Below are 19,137 nucleotides of genomic sequence, written 5' to 3' on the forward strand. Positions count from 1 at the left end.
ACTTGCGAAGTCTCAACAAGCACTCGAAGACTTGCGAAGTCTCACCAAGCACAGTCTATAATGGAGTCAAGTTATTAGGCAGCCACCTCCATGGAAGAATTCCCTTCTCTGTTCTTTTGTATGGCCCTCATCAACCACGTTCCATCCCCTGGTATGCTAGCCAGAGAACGAATAGGCTTTCAGAGCTCTGCATAACCCAGCAAAGGAAAAATCAGAAATTTTGCCAGTGTATTTCCCTCCGTAAGTTATCCAGGCGGCGAAGCTGGCGTGTTCCCAAAATTTTGGTTGACTTATTCAGTCCATTCGAATCTTGACGGTGAGTTCAAAAAGCTGACGGACACTCATGACTACTTTCCAACAACCACCTGGAAAAATTCATTTGTCTGCTTTGTTGACAATACGGACTTTATTACCAAAACATTTAAATTAGTGGCATAGATGAACACCCGTCCAAAACGTGAAGCATCTAAATTCGTTACGACCAACACAGGTCATCCACCCTAGCTGAGGCGCGCCGGGCTGGAAGGGATCGGAAAGCCCACACCCAGGGACGAATTTAATATAATTTATGAAATTTAATTTATTGCATCCATCTCCCCGTACGAATGCACTAGCTAGGCAAGCAGATTAGCAACACAATTTGTGCAGCAGCCGAGAGTATCGTTGGTAAATTGTATTCGCTTCGCCAAACCAAGTAGTACCTAGTAGGACCAGCTGTGATACTGTTTCCTGTTGCGCGTCACCTCCTCCTCCCGGCCCCGCGCTGGTGTGTGTGCCTTTACCTTGGCTGCTTGTTTGGCCTGGAAATTGGGTGTGGAAGTGCGCTCTCGAGTTAATCTCACGTGCAACTTACTTCAATCCAACACACTACATACATAGTGAGCCTAGTGTGAGCCCACATTATAATAATGCATGTCGAGAGTGCATACCTAGAATCCGTGTGCAGCTCCACTACCATACTGTGTCACACCGGGAGGTGCAGTTTAGCAGTTTTATTACCTAGCTGCAGATAATAATCCCGAAATAGTCAATTAACTTTACACAAAACGCTAATGAAGATGAAAACTTTCCGGTGAAACTGATTGTCCAATGAATGTCATTTTACTGCCATCGCCAGCCCCGCACGATAAATGTGGGAAATACTGCGTTAACACCTCTTGCCACAATGTGGGAGATAATATTGACAGGAGTGGCTTCCGAAATGCATTTGTTGTTAGTTTTTGTGTTGGTTTGAACATTTTTAGTGCATGTGGAAGAGTCTGGTTCTCAACTCGGTGTTCTATAAGCACATCCATTGTAATGGATGTTACACTCTCACTCACATGGCGACCGTAACACAAACATGCAATCCGCAACATTGAATCATTCAATATTATCATAAAATAGTTGAATAGTTGTCCACAGTTAAGGCCAAACCAAAAACATTGAACGCCTAAACCATGGGTTTAAGCTACAGTTTATCACGGAGTAAGTAAGTCTACTCCAACCCCATTCATTTGGTCCTTACTTTTGAAACTGTCATAATGAAGTTCCCCACTGAATAAAACCTCCCTTATTATGGGCACCAAATCAAAGGATGAACTAGTCCAATTAATTCCAGCTCTACAAATGGATACGTGTGTATTCTAGTTCAAACGGTTGACCACCCACATTGGGCCGCTCGTCGGCGGCGCCATCCAGAGGGAGGACACGGATACCACATGCCATCCTAGAGAGCTGATTGCAGCTGGGGTGCTGCTGTGTTGTGTGTTGTTGGCTTAGGAAACACAAGCATATACAAACACTCGCGAACGTGTGATCATACATACGTACACAGCCACCGCCACCGACACCGACACCGCCACATCGCATCAGCCGGCTGGGCTGGGAGTCACCAGTGTATAATTAGCTAGATTTGGTACAGTTCCAGGAGCCGCGCCGCACTGGTACACGGCCAGAATAAATAAATAAACAAAATCACCGAAAGGCGACACTCGGTCCACACATGGTGGCTGGTCGAGATGTGCGGTGCCGAGGTGGACGGATACTCTCGGAAACGACGCTCGGTGTTTTCTTGTGGTAAGGCTAAGTGATGTATGAATCGTTGACGAAGTGCACATCTTGGAGGATGAAAGACATTATAAGACATCGAACTATCTAGGGAACTACTGTCAGTAGATACATAGGAAACCTCGACAGGCAAAGTATTTACTTATTTGGCAGGGTTGCCCTTAGTGGTCCAGCTAAGGGTAAATGCAGTGAGGCTTTCATTTACGCCTGAAGGGGTGGCGTTGGTAGTTCAAGGGAAAATCCCAACCGAAGATGTTTGCTCACGGAAATCTGGTTGATGGTTGTGCGTGGATGCACTACTACTTACCTAGCTGCGTGCGGTCACCGCAGTCAACGTTGTGCAGGTAATCACAGTTCTCTGTCAGATATTTGGAGTCTGTCGCGTCGAAGGCCAGACCATTTCCGCAAGTTTTCAGCTCGGCCACGTTGTTGTCGCACTTCCAGTATTTGTCGCAGGATGTGTGATGTGGGTAGAAACCAAAGTCATCTGGACATTTGAAGCTTTCCTGGGCCATTGCTGGGTGGTGAAAAAGTGGAGAGATAAAACGAATTATTAAAATGATATGAATCGTAAAACCAAGTTGAATGGATGCTGTTCGGGGCGTTGTGCTGAAGAGATGCGTCCAAGCAGGGAAGTTACGAGAAGCATTATCGCCTCCCGGTGCGCGGTCCCAATCGTAAAATTTAACTCGCTAACTTGTGGTTTTGTAAGCGCAAAACTTTTGATTAAGCTTATTTTTTTTTATCTCCTAAGTGCTCTCAAGATATTAGAATAAATACGATATCTGCTTTAAAGAAAAGACTCACGATGCTGTTTTTGAGCACACACTATCTACACGTTTCCTATTTACATTGGTCTCGAATGTTACCATGTGAATAGAAAGATTTCTACCCCCACCGTAGTTTCTCGGTGTCTCATATCCAAATTATGGGACTAATGTAAGCGTGCATAATCAGTTGCTAATTCCTGGAACAATGATTTTAAAGAGCAGTGAGAAATTGCGACCGATGCGACCGTGTTTGCAAAGAAACATTCATTTCAAAGACTGTTGCCAAACATTTCATAAACTTTCATAATTCATCTTGTGCCGACTCATAATTCATCTGCTGGGCTAGTGTTTCAACAACTTTTTTGCGGGTAGGGCAATTCAAAAATTTGGCTCATGAAGACTCCGCAATTCGATCTTTTGAACTATCTGGTATCTTCTCTGGTTTCGGAAAAAAATCGCATAACATCGTATTTGGAGTCGATATTTACCAAACTTGTTCGAGATTCGTTTTGTTTGATCACTTAATGTGTCACAAACTGTGTATATCATTCAATTCTATCCAATTTCAAAAAAAAAAATATGTATCGTATTTGACTTGAACTTGGCGTATTCTTTCAATTGAAAGCAGAACACCATTTAGTGTCGATTTCATTCAAGGTGAAAATGGTTCCACTCATAATAATAATCATATTTCCTACTCTGAGTGCGACACCTTGACGTTGATGATGAGATCAACCACACCCGCCTACGCCTAGCATGAGCTGAGCAATCTCTAGCTACAGTTTGACAATAAATGAACTCCTAAATTCGATGGATTGCCACAAATTTTCACCTTCCGAAACAGAAGCAACTTTCGAATAAAAAGCAGCTCAGAAAGCAAGCAAGCAATTCCCCAGCGTCGGTGAAGTCTTGTATATCGTCAACGTCGACTACCTGCGTCGAAACTTCCCGCACTTTTCTGATGAAGCTGTTGATTGCAGATAACGAAGAAATGCTCGGCGAAGCGTGGCATTGCGGCTCACTCTCACTCTCAACGTGGTGTGCGTTCGGAAGGAAAAGGTTCGAGGTGATTCCAGAGGCGTCGTTGGAATTTAGTTGGAAACCCAAATCAACCGAAGCCCTTTTGAACCAACTCCAACCAGACGTCACCGTTCCCACCAGATTTCCCTCCATCTTTCATCGCAGCAGCGCAGAGAGCCATCACTTCACGGGGGCAGGCAGCAGAGACACATCGACAACCAAGTGGTGTAGAACTTCTTCTGTCTGCCTTTGTCTCGCCGCCATCGCATCGTCGCCGTGTCTGGTAAATTCGCGGAAAATTAAACTTGCCAGCCGTGAAGGGGGAAGAAGCCGTAAAACGTCGGCCAAAAGAGCACGATGACGGCGCAACGCAGACCACGGAGCCACCTAGTACTAGGTGGGCGGATAGCTGGCACATGATGACGGTAAAAATGATTGATTTCTGTCTGGGTTATTTGGTGAACTCTTGTTATCCCATCAACCGCGAAAAGCAAATGGCACGAACAAAGGACCACAGTCTCAGCAGGAGCAGCAGCAGCAGCCGCACACTGTTCAGTGCAATTTGTGTCAATCTGAAATTAATCTTTATTATTTCCTGGCATCCGACCGCTTCCTGTCGCCACCAAAATAGATGGCTTATGGCATCCAATGATTTCCTGACCCCGCGTGTGAAGCGTAAGCTCTTAGATTGATTTGAAAGTACATGCCGGGGAGCCTTCATCCGTGTAGAAATTACCATGGGTGACAGACTGCGAGCGAACAATTACTATGTAATAACTTAGCTAGCTTATAGATCTACCACCGCACCGGTGAGACTCATTCCACCAAACTGTTGACCTTGCCATTCACAAGGATGTACTGGTTTTTTTTCTGTCATGACTTCATTGCTGCAATCAGAGCTCAAGCTAACTACTAGCAAATCCAGCAACCAGAGTGACGGAGTTGCGAAAGTGCGCTCCAGTCGCAGAGCAGCAGACTATATGCCACTGGGACAAGGACATTAACGCGGGTACTTTTGATTTCGTTCGGATCGGAATCCAATCGAGTCGGAGTGATGTGGGTACCTACGCGAGTGACTCACTCCGATTCTAGTGACTCATGGCTTTTCTAGGTGCCGCAGCAGCACCTAGAATGATTGTCGTTCCCTCGCTAGAGAGTTGGCCAATCGCGACAAAAGTCAACACGAACAAGGCGAATTTGAAAGGCGGCTTTGGGAGGTGCTGCAGCTGCGGTGTGCTGGTGTTCTCGTTGAAAATTGCTAGGGCAATAGAAAAATGGAGCATATTTAATGGCATCAGAGGGGGTACCCGGTGATTCAGTTCCTTATGGAAAAGGGTAGCTTGACAAGGCGAAGGGAAATATTATAATGAAATCAAATTAATGATGCACTAAATTCTTCCAATGCTGCTGGGACAAGTATTAGTCTCAAGTAAAAATCTCGAGACCTGAGCAAAACAATATGCTGAAAACATATTCGCAATCGATATGTCGCAAAACGTTTGGATACAAGTGGTTCAAATATGAGCGGTGTAGAGCGTCAAAATTGAAAAAGAAACCAGTCTATCGCAAAAACAATCATAAGCATGGATCAAAACAATATGTGGAAGTTTTTTTGCAGCTTTCAACGGTACATGACACAGAGTTGCGCCAGTGCAGTGTCAGAAAGGGAAATTTGCTAGCAGGAAAAGCAATGTCGGTAGCCAGGAGGAAAGAGCACTTCGCATATTTGTTCAATGTTATATGCCCAGTATCATGATTAACATGAAGATCAAGCGGTAGGACCACCTACACTGGATGAGGTTAAGAAGGCGAAACTGGATGCATTTCTACACTTTTTTTTGCTGTTGTACATCTGATAATTCATATTTTTAGAAATTCCTTGAAACAGATTCGCAAATTGAATAGATAAGTAATAACGATGGTAGTGCTATCTTGGTAAACTACATCATTTGCAGGATGTTGCATTGCCCAAAAAGAGATTTTGTTTAGAAGCTACTGGGAAACATACCCAAAAACCCTACCAAGCATCTTTGCAAAAGAGGATTATCTTTTCAATTGCATGGTTAACCCTAATATCGTGCATAATCTCAAATCCATCCAGCCTCTAGAGGTTTTTCTGTTGGTCTCCACGTTTTTGCTCCCCTGCCTTACCATCGGTGCTATCCTTTCAAAAAAAACCTCCCTCACAAGATCCAACCTTTGCTTGCTCACATCAAACGCGTTTGCCAAACGATAGGTACAGACCGAGCCATTGCCAAAAGGTGAATGTTGTTTATTGTAAGCAACCTTCAACAGCAGTAGGTAGCAGCAGCAAGCACACGCAGTCAACAGTTCTGCCTTTCCCTTTGGGGGGCTTTCAACACAGAGGAAAAGTAGTGTAGTGTTTCGGAATAGTAGCGCGCTCCATCACTAGCTTCCTTTGTGGCACAATCCATTCTCGACGAAACAAGCGGCAGCAACAACAACAGTCGGTACCGTGAGTTGGGGCTACTTATGTGGATTCTCAATATGCTTTTTTATACTTTTGCATGTAACTGAAATTTGTCTAGTTTTATATTTGAACAAGTATGTACTGCGATGAAGTTATGAATTTTAATTGGAAGGTCAAACTGTTTTGTAATTTTATGTGACGAATGTTTTATTACGTAAGCAGTTGTCACATTTTCAATTTTCGACACCTCTTCAAACACATTATATCTCTTGTCACCACATTTAAACACATTATATCTCTTGAGAACAAATACCATGCAAGAATGTGTGTATAGTATAAAAGTTTAAAATGTTTATAACAAAACATAGTTTTTTTTTTACAAAATAAACGTATGAAAGTGAGTTTGTTAAAAATTATAAACAATTTTGTAAATTTGTCGCTCATGGACCATTATCTGATGGCCAATTACTCTAGAAGAGTTTCTTAGAGTCATGATAAAATCAACATAATTCAATTTTGGTTTTATGATGGTTTTAATGACCTGTGAGAGTTTACTTCACCTAATAATGACTCAAGGATGCTTCCGCTATTATTAAAGCTACCCACATTATCCAAGTAACCCCGTTTTACGGTACCTACCTACTTATGTAAGTGCTATGCAATGGTTCTATAGAACGAACGCACTACTGTTTGACTTTCGATACCTTTCCAATGGATTCCGTGAATGCATGGATGTAGCTATGGCATTGGGATTCCATAATGGATCCGCTAAAAGGCTAGAAACCTAACTCGTGCAGTTTCCAGGAATCTTTTATGACTCGGTGCAATCTCCGGAAACAGGAGATTTCTTTGAATATTGCTTATTCAGGTTAGGTAGAAAGCGGGATGTACCAACTCTTGTTTGACGATGAAGGCTTTTTACTCAAATGGAATTTTGCTAAACGAACATGTTAAGTTTAACATTTGAGAACCTAAACTAGCTCCCCATCCAGACAAACGACCGAATGAAATGGAGCTTAAATTCCGGAGAAAACCTGCCCTGATGTGAGCAGGGCGAGATGTACAGCTTTACATCATTCATTCGGACAAACTTCACACGACACCCACTGACTGTACTGCAACAGTAGGTATTTGATCGTTTTGGCTGGCACCAACCAGCAGCAACAGCAGCCAAGTCCACCCTCGTCGCTCGACATAAACACATACATGCCCAAACACTTCAGTGAACCTCAAACAATAAAAGCGTTGAAGCATGTAATAACAGCGTGAAAGGAATGTGTTCTTGCTAGGACGATCTCATCATCGTCAGTGCAGTGCTATGACATACAAAACACGGCATACCGAGCGACAGACAGAGCGCAGGGCGTCAAATGCAATCCTTTCGGCAACAATGAATCAAAGGTGGTGGTGGTGGTGGTACTGGCGGTGGCACGGATCGGTGAAGAATGAAGGGCAAGGAACAGGTCGGTCATACATATATAGAGAGTAAAATTCGTTTTCGTCTCGAGAATGGAAGTAGGTGGTAGCAACCAGCACCGGCAACCAGCACCAGCTCCAGCAGTAGCAGCAGCCGAAGCTTCATAATGGTGCGCATATATTTGCCCTCCTCGTACTGTTGTCGCTGTCGTTGTCCGGGAAGTACTGGTACGACAACGACCACTTGAACTGAACTGACTAGTTCTACGGTAGGTACGGTAAGGAAAACAGTTGGTGCGAAAGGGCGATGACGACAACGACGACGACATCGACGACGACGGTAGTAGACTGCCTTGAAACTGCATCCACGCGGACGCATGGTATTGTGAGATGCTGGAGGAACGAACCCTTCTCACCGTCGTCAATCGAGAGGCAGAGATTCTCACAATTGCCACAATACAGGGGCATTATCTTGCGATGAAGTTTCGGCGAACCGCTCGTTGAGAACCCCCATGTTAAGTTGTACCCAGAGCGAAGACTTGCAACATTCTATGTTCGCTTGGGAGCAGCAACGAGAGAAAGGGACACGGGGAAAATGCCGACTGCATTCTGTAGGATGCAGGTTTCTGTGTTTGTATAACAAGAACAATCTTGTCTAGAGCCATAAACACGAAAGCCAATCTGCTGCAGCCTTAATTGGCGCGCGCGCGAGCTGCCCCGATGCGGCGGTGGACCATGGAGGTAAGTACCTATCCTCAACAGCTATCGCCACCAGCCGTTCGGCAAGGTGTATTGAGTGCGCACCACTTGCCCCGCGTCGCGTCGTAGTGTTCTTGAGCATCCCAAGTGTGTGGGATCAACGAGAACCTACCGTACCAACCAGCAGTCAGTGAGTAAACCGTATTCGGAAAGCTTCGGAGCATGTGACTGGCTGGAAGGTAAATGGCGTCATTTTACGATTGCCAGCATTCCGATCTGATCAGTTGTATCGGCCTGACATGGGGTGGATGGAAATGGGAGGATCAATTTTGGAAACCGGAGTTAAGAATTTAACTCTGTCGTAAACACATGAGTAGGTAAGGGTTTCCTACGAGTGAACTGGGTAAACACATTTCAAAATCAGTTGGTGTAGATTACGATGTGATGTCTCTAGTTGTTGGGGCGGCAACTAAGATTGAAGCTATGTGTTAGATGTGTACGGCATGGAAACTTAGAGGAAAGTTTTCATTTTTTTTTCAGCAAGATGGTGGAAACATGATTTGCTTTCAAGGCCTGCATCTGGGATACTTTTAATGAAAGCTTTGAAAGCAACTGCAGTTCTGAGATGCTAGAATAAGGAAGAGGATCGAGGGAATACTGTTCCTGCGTCACGAGACGTGACCACGGGCTTCCGTCCCCAACAAATAACTAGGAACACCTTTCAGCAGAGAAAGCGCTTAAGGTGAATAAGGCACCGGACCCGGACGATATTACGGCCAAAGTCATTAGGGCAGCCATCGATGTTCGCCCTGACGTGTTCAGAAACACTAGCAGATGTATCTGAATCGAGGCAAATTTTCGGCGATTGACGTTATCAGATCAATTTGTTTACTGAGCACCGCCAGGAATTATTGGAACGATTGATTCTGGCGAGGCTGCTTCCATACCGAAAGGACAGATAACTCCGAATTTTCAGACAACCAGTTTGGATTCCGGAAGCGACGGTCGACCGTGAACGCTATCAGGTTAGTGTTCAAAATGCTTAATCCCAATAAATGCCTGGCATACCGCTTCGTTACGGAGATTTGTTTACTGCGCTGGACGTGAAGAACGCGTTCAACAGTGTCAGCTAGATCGCTATCGAGAGTGCCATCCACCACCTTGGAGTCCCGGAAAATCTTTGCCAGATCCTAGAGAGCTACTTTTGGAACATAGTACTCCTCTGCGCTCTACGATACCGCGGAAGGAGAGAAGCGGTGCCATATTAAAGGGGGAGGATTACTCCAGGTATCAATCCTGGGTCCAGTATTATGCAACGTGGTGGATGATGGCGTTTATGGCTTCGGCTCGGACCTCGAAGACATTACACTACCACAAGCATAGTGAGTCGGCATTGGAGGTTGAGTTGAACGCAGTGCCTTCGACTTAGAATTTGATAAGTTCGAGTCTACTTGAATTCCAAGCAACAGACAGCGATTACCGCAGACGAGTGCATGATCACCTCCAAGCGGAAAACTACGTCGAATACGCCTGCAGTAGGGCCAGTGATCGCCAGATCATAACGATGTTGATGGTACGACATCATACCTCGGAAATGTGTTCGAGAAAGCGTGGGCTGCTTGCGACCATCGCGAGCTTTATACTACGTGGTCAAGTGCGCTAGCAGTTAAACGTGGTGAGTGCACCCTCCTCACCACGTTTATCCCACCGTCTCAAAAGACGCAGTATGTGTGTTAGCGCGTATGATACCCACAGCGCTAGCCCTGAGCGGAGGACGATTTGTACTTCGATCTTTGTGACGCTAGATGGATCGCCAGAACGTCGTCAATCTTGAGATGAGGAGAGCGTGGGACTGTTCCAGCATGGATAGATGGGCGACTCATAAGCTCATACCGAGCGTGCTCAGGTGGATGAGCAGGTCCCATGTCGGGGTGAGTGGCTTAGACGGCATTTGCACAGATTTGGGACTGCATTGCAGAATCTCCTGCAGGTTCCGAGCTTGAGTTTGAGCTTAATTGACCGCCCGTGGATGCTACTCCAGTATCGTCACATAAGGAACCAATGAGATATCTGCCGGGGAATAGCAGGCATCTTCACTGTGTCAGGTTGTAGGTCAATGTGGGGAAGGGAAAGGAAGTGATGATTGCACTCGTTTGTATCCACATCAGACCGTGCGTCTGGACGAATTCATGCGGGTATTGGAGTGTTGGTGGGATATGGTTAACAGAGGGTTCACACATTGGTGCGTGCATGCCAAGCACAAAAGGCGATAGAATTGTGTGTTTTTATTATTCTAAAGATGTGTGGCACAGTTCGCTTGATTTCATAACTCTTGGGCGTTATCTGATATATAGATTGACACTGTGCTGTGAAAGTTTTTGGAAGGAAAACGACTTTTTAACCCGTTTCTGTTCCAGCGATGGCTATGAACATGTGAATATACATGAGTTGTATATGTAGAGAAAAGGTAGAAAGAATATAGAAAGATATTTACAAAGTTGGAGGAAAGGGACGGGCCAGGGATTGAGCCCAGGACCTTCTGCATACGAGTCAGAAGTGGTAGTCCCAAGACCACCAAGTCCGTCTTGCAGAGTCTCCGGCATGCCCCGAATGCACAATCTGCGATACGACCATGAATCATGTGCTCTGTGAATATCCAGCATACGCTTCTTGGAGCGAAGGTCGATTATGCAAGAAATATACGGTAGAGATATAGCTCGTAAATTTTTTGAAAGGAAAAAGAACAACTTCGTGATTTAGGGGGATTAGGGGCATAATGGACACCCTAAGCAAATGAGTATGTTAGCCCTGTATAACAGACAAAAACTTAACATATTATCAGTTGGCTTACAACTTTAACTTGTTTCCTACGTATTTCAATCATTTATAGCTGGTAGAATGCCATAATTGTGAAGAAATAATGAATTGAAAACCGTGTGTTTTTTGGGGCTGGCAGGAAAGGTACGGGGCGAAATGGACACCCATCGGGGCATAATGGACACCCCTGCATATTTTATGCTGCATCTTTGAGAATATCGACGAGTTAAGTAATTTGCCTACGAAGATCAATACCACAGATATAATACTCCATCTTAGACGAGCTTACATAACTTAAAAGTTAGTTTAATAAATTGTAGGCTAAAATAATCGGATTTATTTTTTTTTCAAATTCTCTAAAACGCCTAACAGTATGCAACGCGCGTACATACATTCATAATTGCCAGTGTTCATTTCGCCCCGAATCGACTACAACACTGCTATTTTCAGTAAGTTCTGATCAAAAATATAATAGGTACTTTATCCATTGCAAAATCTGCGTATACATGTAGATAAGCTAACAATTCACCATACAGGCCACACTCAAACACTCGTAATACCTTATTTGCTGGTGCTTCGAAATTATAAGAAATCCACCATATGAAAAACATACTTCAATTTCAATGATATTTTGGTTATTTTGAAGGAATATAAATGGTACTTTTGGAAAATAGAACAATGACTTGTTCCTTTACACTTATGCAGTAAACGTTTTACATAAAAGTCAACGGTTTCGGCAAAAACAGGGGTGTCCATTTCGCCCCGGGTGTCCATTATGCCCCCAATCCCCCTATGTAGTGAAACGCTTACTATGGGAGAGTCAATCATGACACCACCCATGAAACCCCCTTCCGGGTGTCTGTTTGTTAATTTCCTCTTTCTCTAACGTCTAAGCTATTGTATTGCTAACTGGTGGCTTGATCACAAACTTTAATTATTAGAAATAACATGTGAGCCAAGAAGAATTGTTAGTTTTTCAATAAGTGTTACCACTTTCTATCAGAAACGCTTGAAGAAAATCCGTTCAAAAATATTTGATATAAACTAATTGACCAGCGGTATTTTGCATCACAATTAATGACTAAATTTCCCGGGACCACCAACACCAACCTCCGCGCAAATGGGGTTCCCCGCTTGACCACCGCAATCACCACACCGTCGGAATGGAAACAAATCCCTCTGCTCTGTTGCTGGCTGCTATTCGTTTCCAATAAATATTATCAACAACTCAACGCCAATTCATCATGTCACAAAAAATGGTCCCTTTGATAATAATTAACCAATAATTAACATAATTTTTATCGCAAACCACAATCTTTTATTTATGTCGTCGTCTACCGTTCTGTTTTTGACCGCCTGCACTAATGACAGTATCGGAATTCGAAGCCAGTGCAGTGGTAAGTCGTGGTGGCAAACTTGCACTTTCTGGTGCAAACTAGAAATGACAGTACTAAATTGAGTTCTACTGTCCCAACATAAAATAGTTTATTAATTTTTAATGAGGTTCAGACTGGTGAACTTTTAGGGATGTCTTCATTATTAGATGTGTAAATTTTACATTCCTATGCTACAAACCTTTTATTCAAGAGTAATCAATGTTTGGAGATAATAATTTAGGAAATAATCAAGCGTCGCACCACTGCACTGAACATCAGTTTATCACATTGACTCTGACCAACTGTTGTCGTTGGTTATCAGATAATTATGAAATGCATCCAGCGCGAAATGATAGCGCCTACGCCTCGCCTAGCGCTTATTTTCGGTAAACTGAACTGTTGTTGGTTGAGGGCCACTCAGAGTTACTTTGTGGGGCGTATTTCCATTATGGTGCTGATTGAAAACAAATATGCTTCCTAGACAGAATTTCGCTGCAAATTGTTTTGATTAATACTGGTATTTTAAAAAATCGTTACGATTCTCCAACTAATGTAACCTTAGAAATCGAAGCTGGTCCTGGTCATTTTTTGTGGCAACCCCCGCTCCTACCAGCCACAAAGCAAGGTATTTCAAGCTGGAACGTGTGAAATTCCGCCGCTTATTAGAGCAAATCGATCGGCGCGCGAGCCTTGTGTTGTTGGCGCTGTTTTCGCTCATCATCGACCAATTTCATTGTTTGTTAACACATGTTATCGAATGTTGCAACCGCCCGGTCCGCCTGTCCGTCTGTCCACCCGTCGTCGACCGAACACATATGGAAACTCAAACAAACGCGGGCGGGTGGGCGCGCGCGCTCGCGAAAAAACGCAGTGAAATGTGGCGCAAAATTGCTCAATTTATCGCATCGGAGGAGATTTCATTCTACGCGAGTGGTCCACCACAGTGTCAGTCAGTGCAATAATAATGCACGGGGGGCGATTTTAAGTAGGGTGATGGTGCTGCTGGCCGGCTTGCAAGATCGGGGCAGCTGCTGCAGCTCAGGTATTTACCATCTAGTAAAGTGTGGTAGTAAAACCAATCCCATCGAATGAAGCCCGCTTGCAACACTTTCTGCCATTTATTAAAAATTGAAAGTGAAAAGGCGTCGGAATAACTGAGAATCCATTTGCTAATACTCGGTAGGTTGGCAATGTCTGGTTGGTGGGTGGTTGAAAAAGCTAACGAGGGGCTCCGAACGATTTGGTTTATTCGATGCCATTGGCGTTGCAATCGATGGTGGCAGATGATTTTTTCCTATTTAGTCGGGACAATTACATTTGAAATTTTTCACATGATCATTCAACAATGTCTTATAATCATATATTTCAAATCTTTGGCGGATCGACTGAGAAGTTTACTGCAGGAATTAAACGGCTATGCAGCCTTCAATACGGAAAACGAGGTTGACGGGCAAACAGACGTCTCGACTCTCGAGATTTCTGTCATCTTGAGGGGTATCTAATTATTTGTTTTTGGTCATATGTTTTGTCAAACTGCTCTATATTTGTGCCAATAGCGTACAGACAAACGAAAATTGGCATGTACCAACAACAAATCAACCAGACAGTTACAGTTAGACGAAACATAAGACCAAAAACGAACAATTAGTTACCCCTGAAGATGACACAAAACCCCAGTGTGGAAACGTCGAGCAAACAATAAACCTCGTTCCCCGTACTGAATACTGCGTAACCGTTTAATTCCTGCAATAAATTTTAAACATTTCTTTCCCAAACTTACCAAGGAATTTGATTAGAAACCGTATTTATGATCTTAAGATCCCTACTGAAGCGTTGGAAAATTTGAAGCGTATTTGGAGAGATAGTTGAGCGGTTAATTCCGATGAAATTGACAAATTTCTTGAGGGGTTTTTATAGGTTTCTTTCCTGAAAATCAGACCTATGGTATGTGGAAGTATCCCTCTTCCTCGTGTACCATAAATCAATGAAGAACCCGACTCTTCGGTTTGCGCGGTGGATTCTGAGGCTCAATAATTTTACGTTTGACATAACATACCTCAAGGGTTCAATAAACGTTGTTCCAGACTCCTGTGATAAGACGTCGGAATCGGATCCACGGAGTTGTTGAAGTCGGTTAAAGCGGGTTCAGACTTTGCTCCAAGGAGCACAACTCATTAGAAACTGGGTAGCAACGGACGAAACTGAAGCACATGTATTCCACTGAAAGGAAACGTTCCTGTCAAGCTCAGGAACTAAATCGTCTGCAGATTCCAAGACATACAAACAGTAACCCAACGAAATCTCCAGAAGGTATCGATTGCCTACTACTGAGAATAAAAAGACCTTGGATGTCCGACGACATGTGAAGGTTTGTGCTGTTGGCAAGGCATGTATAGTGCCGAATGTTCTTCTGATACCAGCAATGACCGCAGCCAAACCGGCGAAACTTTCATGAGAAATTTCTCCAGGCCATCACTGACTGGACAACCAAATACGTGATGGAAGAAGCATCCGGGCAGCAAACGCGGCGCAGATGGTGGACATTAGGTTCTGTGCACCAGGAGCAGGACATTTAAGGTGGGAGAACTTGTCTAGGGACGTTCCGTAAGGTTATCCTCGGCCGTACAGGAAAAAGACCAGGAAACTCAGCCGCAAATTTTTACCAGTTTTCATTTGAGAGATCCACTGGCAGAACATGTACCAACTAGAGGACACCAAAACTGGATCTAAGGAAGTCTATCTCATGAAGGACTGGAAGTGGACTAGTCCTCTCGTATACCAGCTATGAAGGCAACATTCCTTGCTGCAGACAATGAGCCGAAATGACGACACAACTCGGTAAACGGACTGTGTTTGACCAACGTTAATTGTTGCAAAGCATCCGATGAACTCCATTCTTAGAAAACCGGTAGTTCCGTGAACAACAACACTGAACAACTGACAAACACGTCTGCTCCAAATAATCCTATTTCACAGTTTTTTATAACTGTCAACAGAATTGCCAAACACCCAGACGGGAAAAGGACACTGGAAACCTTAAAACCTCCAGACATCACACTAGAACCGACAGTGGTTAGATCGATGAGATCGACGAAACGTTCTTCAAGGATCACACGCTGACAAATGTCAACATACTTGCAATCACAAGCTTGCTTGAATGTCAACGTCAATATGGGGAAAGGGTAATGGTGATGACTCAATTGCTTGGCACGGTTAGTCAAAAATAGCACTGCGTCTGTGCAAGCTCATGCGACCGAATTTGGAGTAATTTGGAAAATGACTACTGATAAATTGGTATGTTAAGGTTACTGTGAGAAAATTTCGTATATGAGTTCAAAACATTGCAATCTGCATGATAAAAGTCAAATTTTCCATGAAACTTGAAAACGACTTATAGAAAATCCTTGGTGAACCATTGAAATATATTCTTTTGATAATCATTATGAGATAACATGTATGAATCCGAAAATATGGCTACGCCCATGCCTTCAACCTGCACGGCTCCAGGTCATTCCAAGTAAGTAAATCTCTATATTTATTTTTAATTTCATTGATTCGAATGGATTTTCCTTACGGCCCCGATTTCTGTATATACCACAAAGAAAAAAAACAAGCCTCATATCTCAAACAACAACATGCATGAACGAACAGACCCCAGCAATGGATATTGCCCCGATAGGGGTGGGATAGCCCTAATTCCGATGGCCAACAATTCCGTTGCGTCATTTTCCTCACCTGCCTTTATACGATATTTCCAAACATTCAGCTGATTGGAAGACAATCCCCGCAGAATGGAAGGCAGGTTTCAGGTAGGTAATCATGATGATGATGATGATGATGGTGATGGTGTGTTCGTTATGATTCGATCGAGACATGAAGTAAATAATAGACTGTTTATTTTCAATTAAATGAAAGTACACATTCGCCTTTACTCTTTCCTCGTGGTCCGAGGACGACGTCATTGATTGAGAAAATGTGCGGGTAAAAAGAATGCGGGGTAGGAGCCAGCGAGCGGTGCAAGTTCAAGAATAAGAGCTTTTTTGCTGGTTCATTCGCTTTCCCAGAAAATGAAAATCAATTTACCAAAGGAAGCAACCTCTTCTCTGAAGGTGTTTGGTTATGAATAGATGGGCAACGTTGATGGAGCCCGGTAATGGAAGGTGGAGCGAAACGAAGCTTTCCTGATCATGACAAATATTGCGCGCTGACATTTACTGCGGCAGACCTTTCATAATGGACCGTTTATAGCGTTCAAGTAGCACGCTAAGAAGTGATCATTGCGTAACGACGACATGCATTCGTAGCTCACAGTAGTGATCGATACCTACGCCTACATCGATCGCATGATCATCAACGGTTCGGTTGTTGGGATCATTGTCCCATGAGGACCGTTTATGGTCGCAGCGCAGCCCAATTGCACAACTCTTTCGGACTCGAACTCGGTCGAACCTAGGATCGAAACTTGTTTGGAGCTTTTCCTCACTTTGCCTTTCTCCACACTCGCGGCGCGGTGCCCGGCGATGGCCTCAATTGGAACGGGTTCGTCGAATGTGGGTTTATTTTTGGTTATTTCTTCTCCCCCATCCATTACATCATTTTGGGCAGCCGGCAAACCCGCCGCGATCCGCCTCGAAAACACGAAAGAAAAGAGTGGTAAGCGGTAAATTTCGCTTTCGTTCGGTCATTTCCAGCTGTTGTTTGCTGTAGCTGTAGGTTTGCAGAAGAATCTGAAGAGAAAAAGTTCGACGACTGCTCGATTTCGACATGGGTTGACGAACTGAAAGTAAACAGTACGCAGGCAGCGACGACCGCACGCAGCAATACGAGCGGTCAAACGAGTTTCGGACTCCAAACGACTTCACGGTCACCGATGTGATCGGTGGCGGTCGATCGGTTAGTAGGCCGCAGCAGCAGCGGTCCGGTGAGATCGTACTGCACGATCGCCACCGCGCGGTGTCTGTCCCCGGCCCGGCCCGGCCCGTCAGTACCAATGATAATTGAGTGACCGGCTGAAATATGGACGGGCGCAGTGACTTTCTCAGCAGTAATCCCGCCGCGGCTCTAATCACGTTTGACAGTTGTTTATGTTGTTTGGAGTAGGGTAACTGCCGTCCGTCCACGGTGCTTGGTGACTCAATCGCGGTATGGGCAATGGCGGCGCTTATACGGTAGCGAACAGTTGCCCAATGATGTTAATTAGTGTAAGCAACTGTCGAAGTCCACGCTGCCGCCGCGCAGTACAAAACGGCGGGCATTGGGTAACGAACAAACAACCCATTGACGTTTGGCGTAAACGGCACTAACCATTGGGTATGGCGGCGGCGGGGGCTTTGCGCTTCGTGGATTTAAGCTTTCGCGCGAGCAGAGTTTTGTTTTTCTGCGGAAAGTGGTAGCTCAATTTGACTAATGCTGTGGATAATTAATTGCTTGTATAAATGAGAACTCGTTTAGACCCTGAAGTTTAGTGTTTGTTCGTTGGAGCGATGATACATATTGGCAAACAATACCTTCTATATAATTGCGAACTTAACTGTTACCGAGTCAAATACAATAATGATTAGTAGGAAAAGTAAAGGGTATTTAAACGATTTGGAGCAATTGTTACGAATAAAATTGGAATAAGTAATAGCAGTAAAAAAAAAAAAAACTTAAACTATGGCTAAACAGTCCAATTTATATTTATATGTATGGGTTGTGTTAAAATCTTTAAGGGAATCTCTGAGTATATGGGTTCTTGAAATCTCTGAGGGAATACCTTGAGGAATTTCTGAAAAAATCCCTAAAATAATTCCCATGAGACCTTCTTAAGAAATTTTTAGAAGAATTCGAGGAGAAATCCCGAAGAAAAAAAAAAAACCTGGGGGAAATTCTCCCAGTACATGAATATGTATACCAAATTCTGTGAATTCACGAGGGAATTTGTGAAGGATCTTTTGAGAAAATCTTGAATAACTCCCAAATCTTCAAGAATCCCTGAAGCAATTCCTGTAATTCATAGAAACACAAGGTAAGAAACATATTCTAAAAAAAATATGAAACAATCTTTAGAGGAATTGCTGAACTTATTAAAGGAATTAAAGGGCTAAAATGGATTTCGATGGGATTCCATGGATAAAAGTTCTAGAAAACTTTGATTGGGATCTCTAGATAATTATTTTTGAAGATAGTCTTAGCATTTTAGGAATTTTGCTTACTATTTCTTTGCCAAAAGTAAACCTATATATTTTATTGGCATCTGGAATTTTAAAGATATTTCGACTTGATCTTTAGAATTTTTTGAAGAAATTTGATTCATTTTGAAACAAATTTGGTGATCTTTGACCAAAATTGTTTCATACCCAAGTAACACACATGTTATATAAAAGTTACGACAGCGCAAGTTTTGGTTGTATATAAGTTTATTTTACGTTATTTCAACACAATGTTAGAATTACGTAAAATAAACTTCTATACAACCAAAACTTGCACTGTCGTAACTTTTATATAACATGTGTGTTACTTGGGTAATGAATCAAATTTCTTCAAAAAATTCTAGATATCAAGTCAAAAATATCTTTGA

At 43.4% G+C, this 19,137-nt stretch overlaps 1 protein-coding gene across 2 annotated transcripts in view; it reads right to left on the bottom strand.

The window, feature by feature from the left end:
• The window catches only part of LOC115257151 (protein obstructor-E), a 63,110-nt gene that overhangs the window by 30,392 nt on the left and 13,581 nt on the right, over positions 1-19,137 (bottom strand). For both annotated transcript variants that reach the window (XM_029856546.2, XM_029856545.2), the window contains exon 2: positions 2,357-2,566. In XM_029856546.2, coding sequence (XP_029712406.1) covers positions 2,357-2,566 — 210 coding nt within the window. The remainder of the gene's footprint in view (positions 1-2,356; positions 2,567-19,137) is intronic.

Source organism: Aedes albopictus, chromosome 1 (genome assembly GCF_035046485.1).
Source record: "Aedes albopictus strain Foshan chromosome 1, AalbF5, whole genome shotgun sequence".
NCBI lineage: Eukaryota > Metazoa > Arthropoda > Insecta > Diptera > Culicidae > Aedes > Aedes albopictus.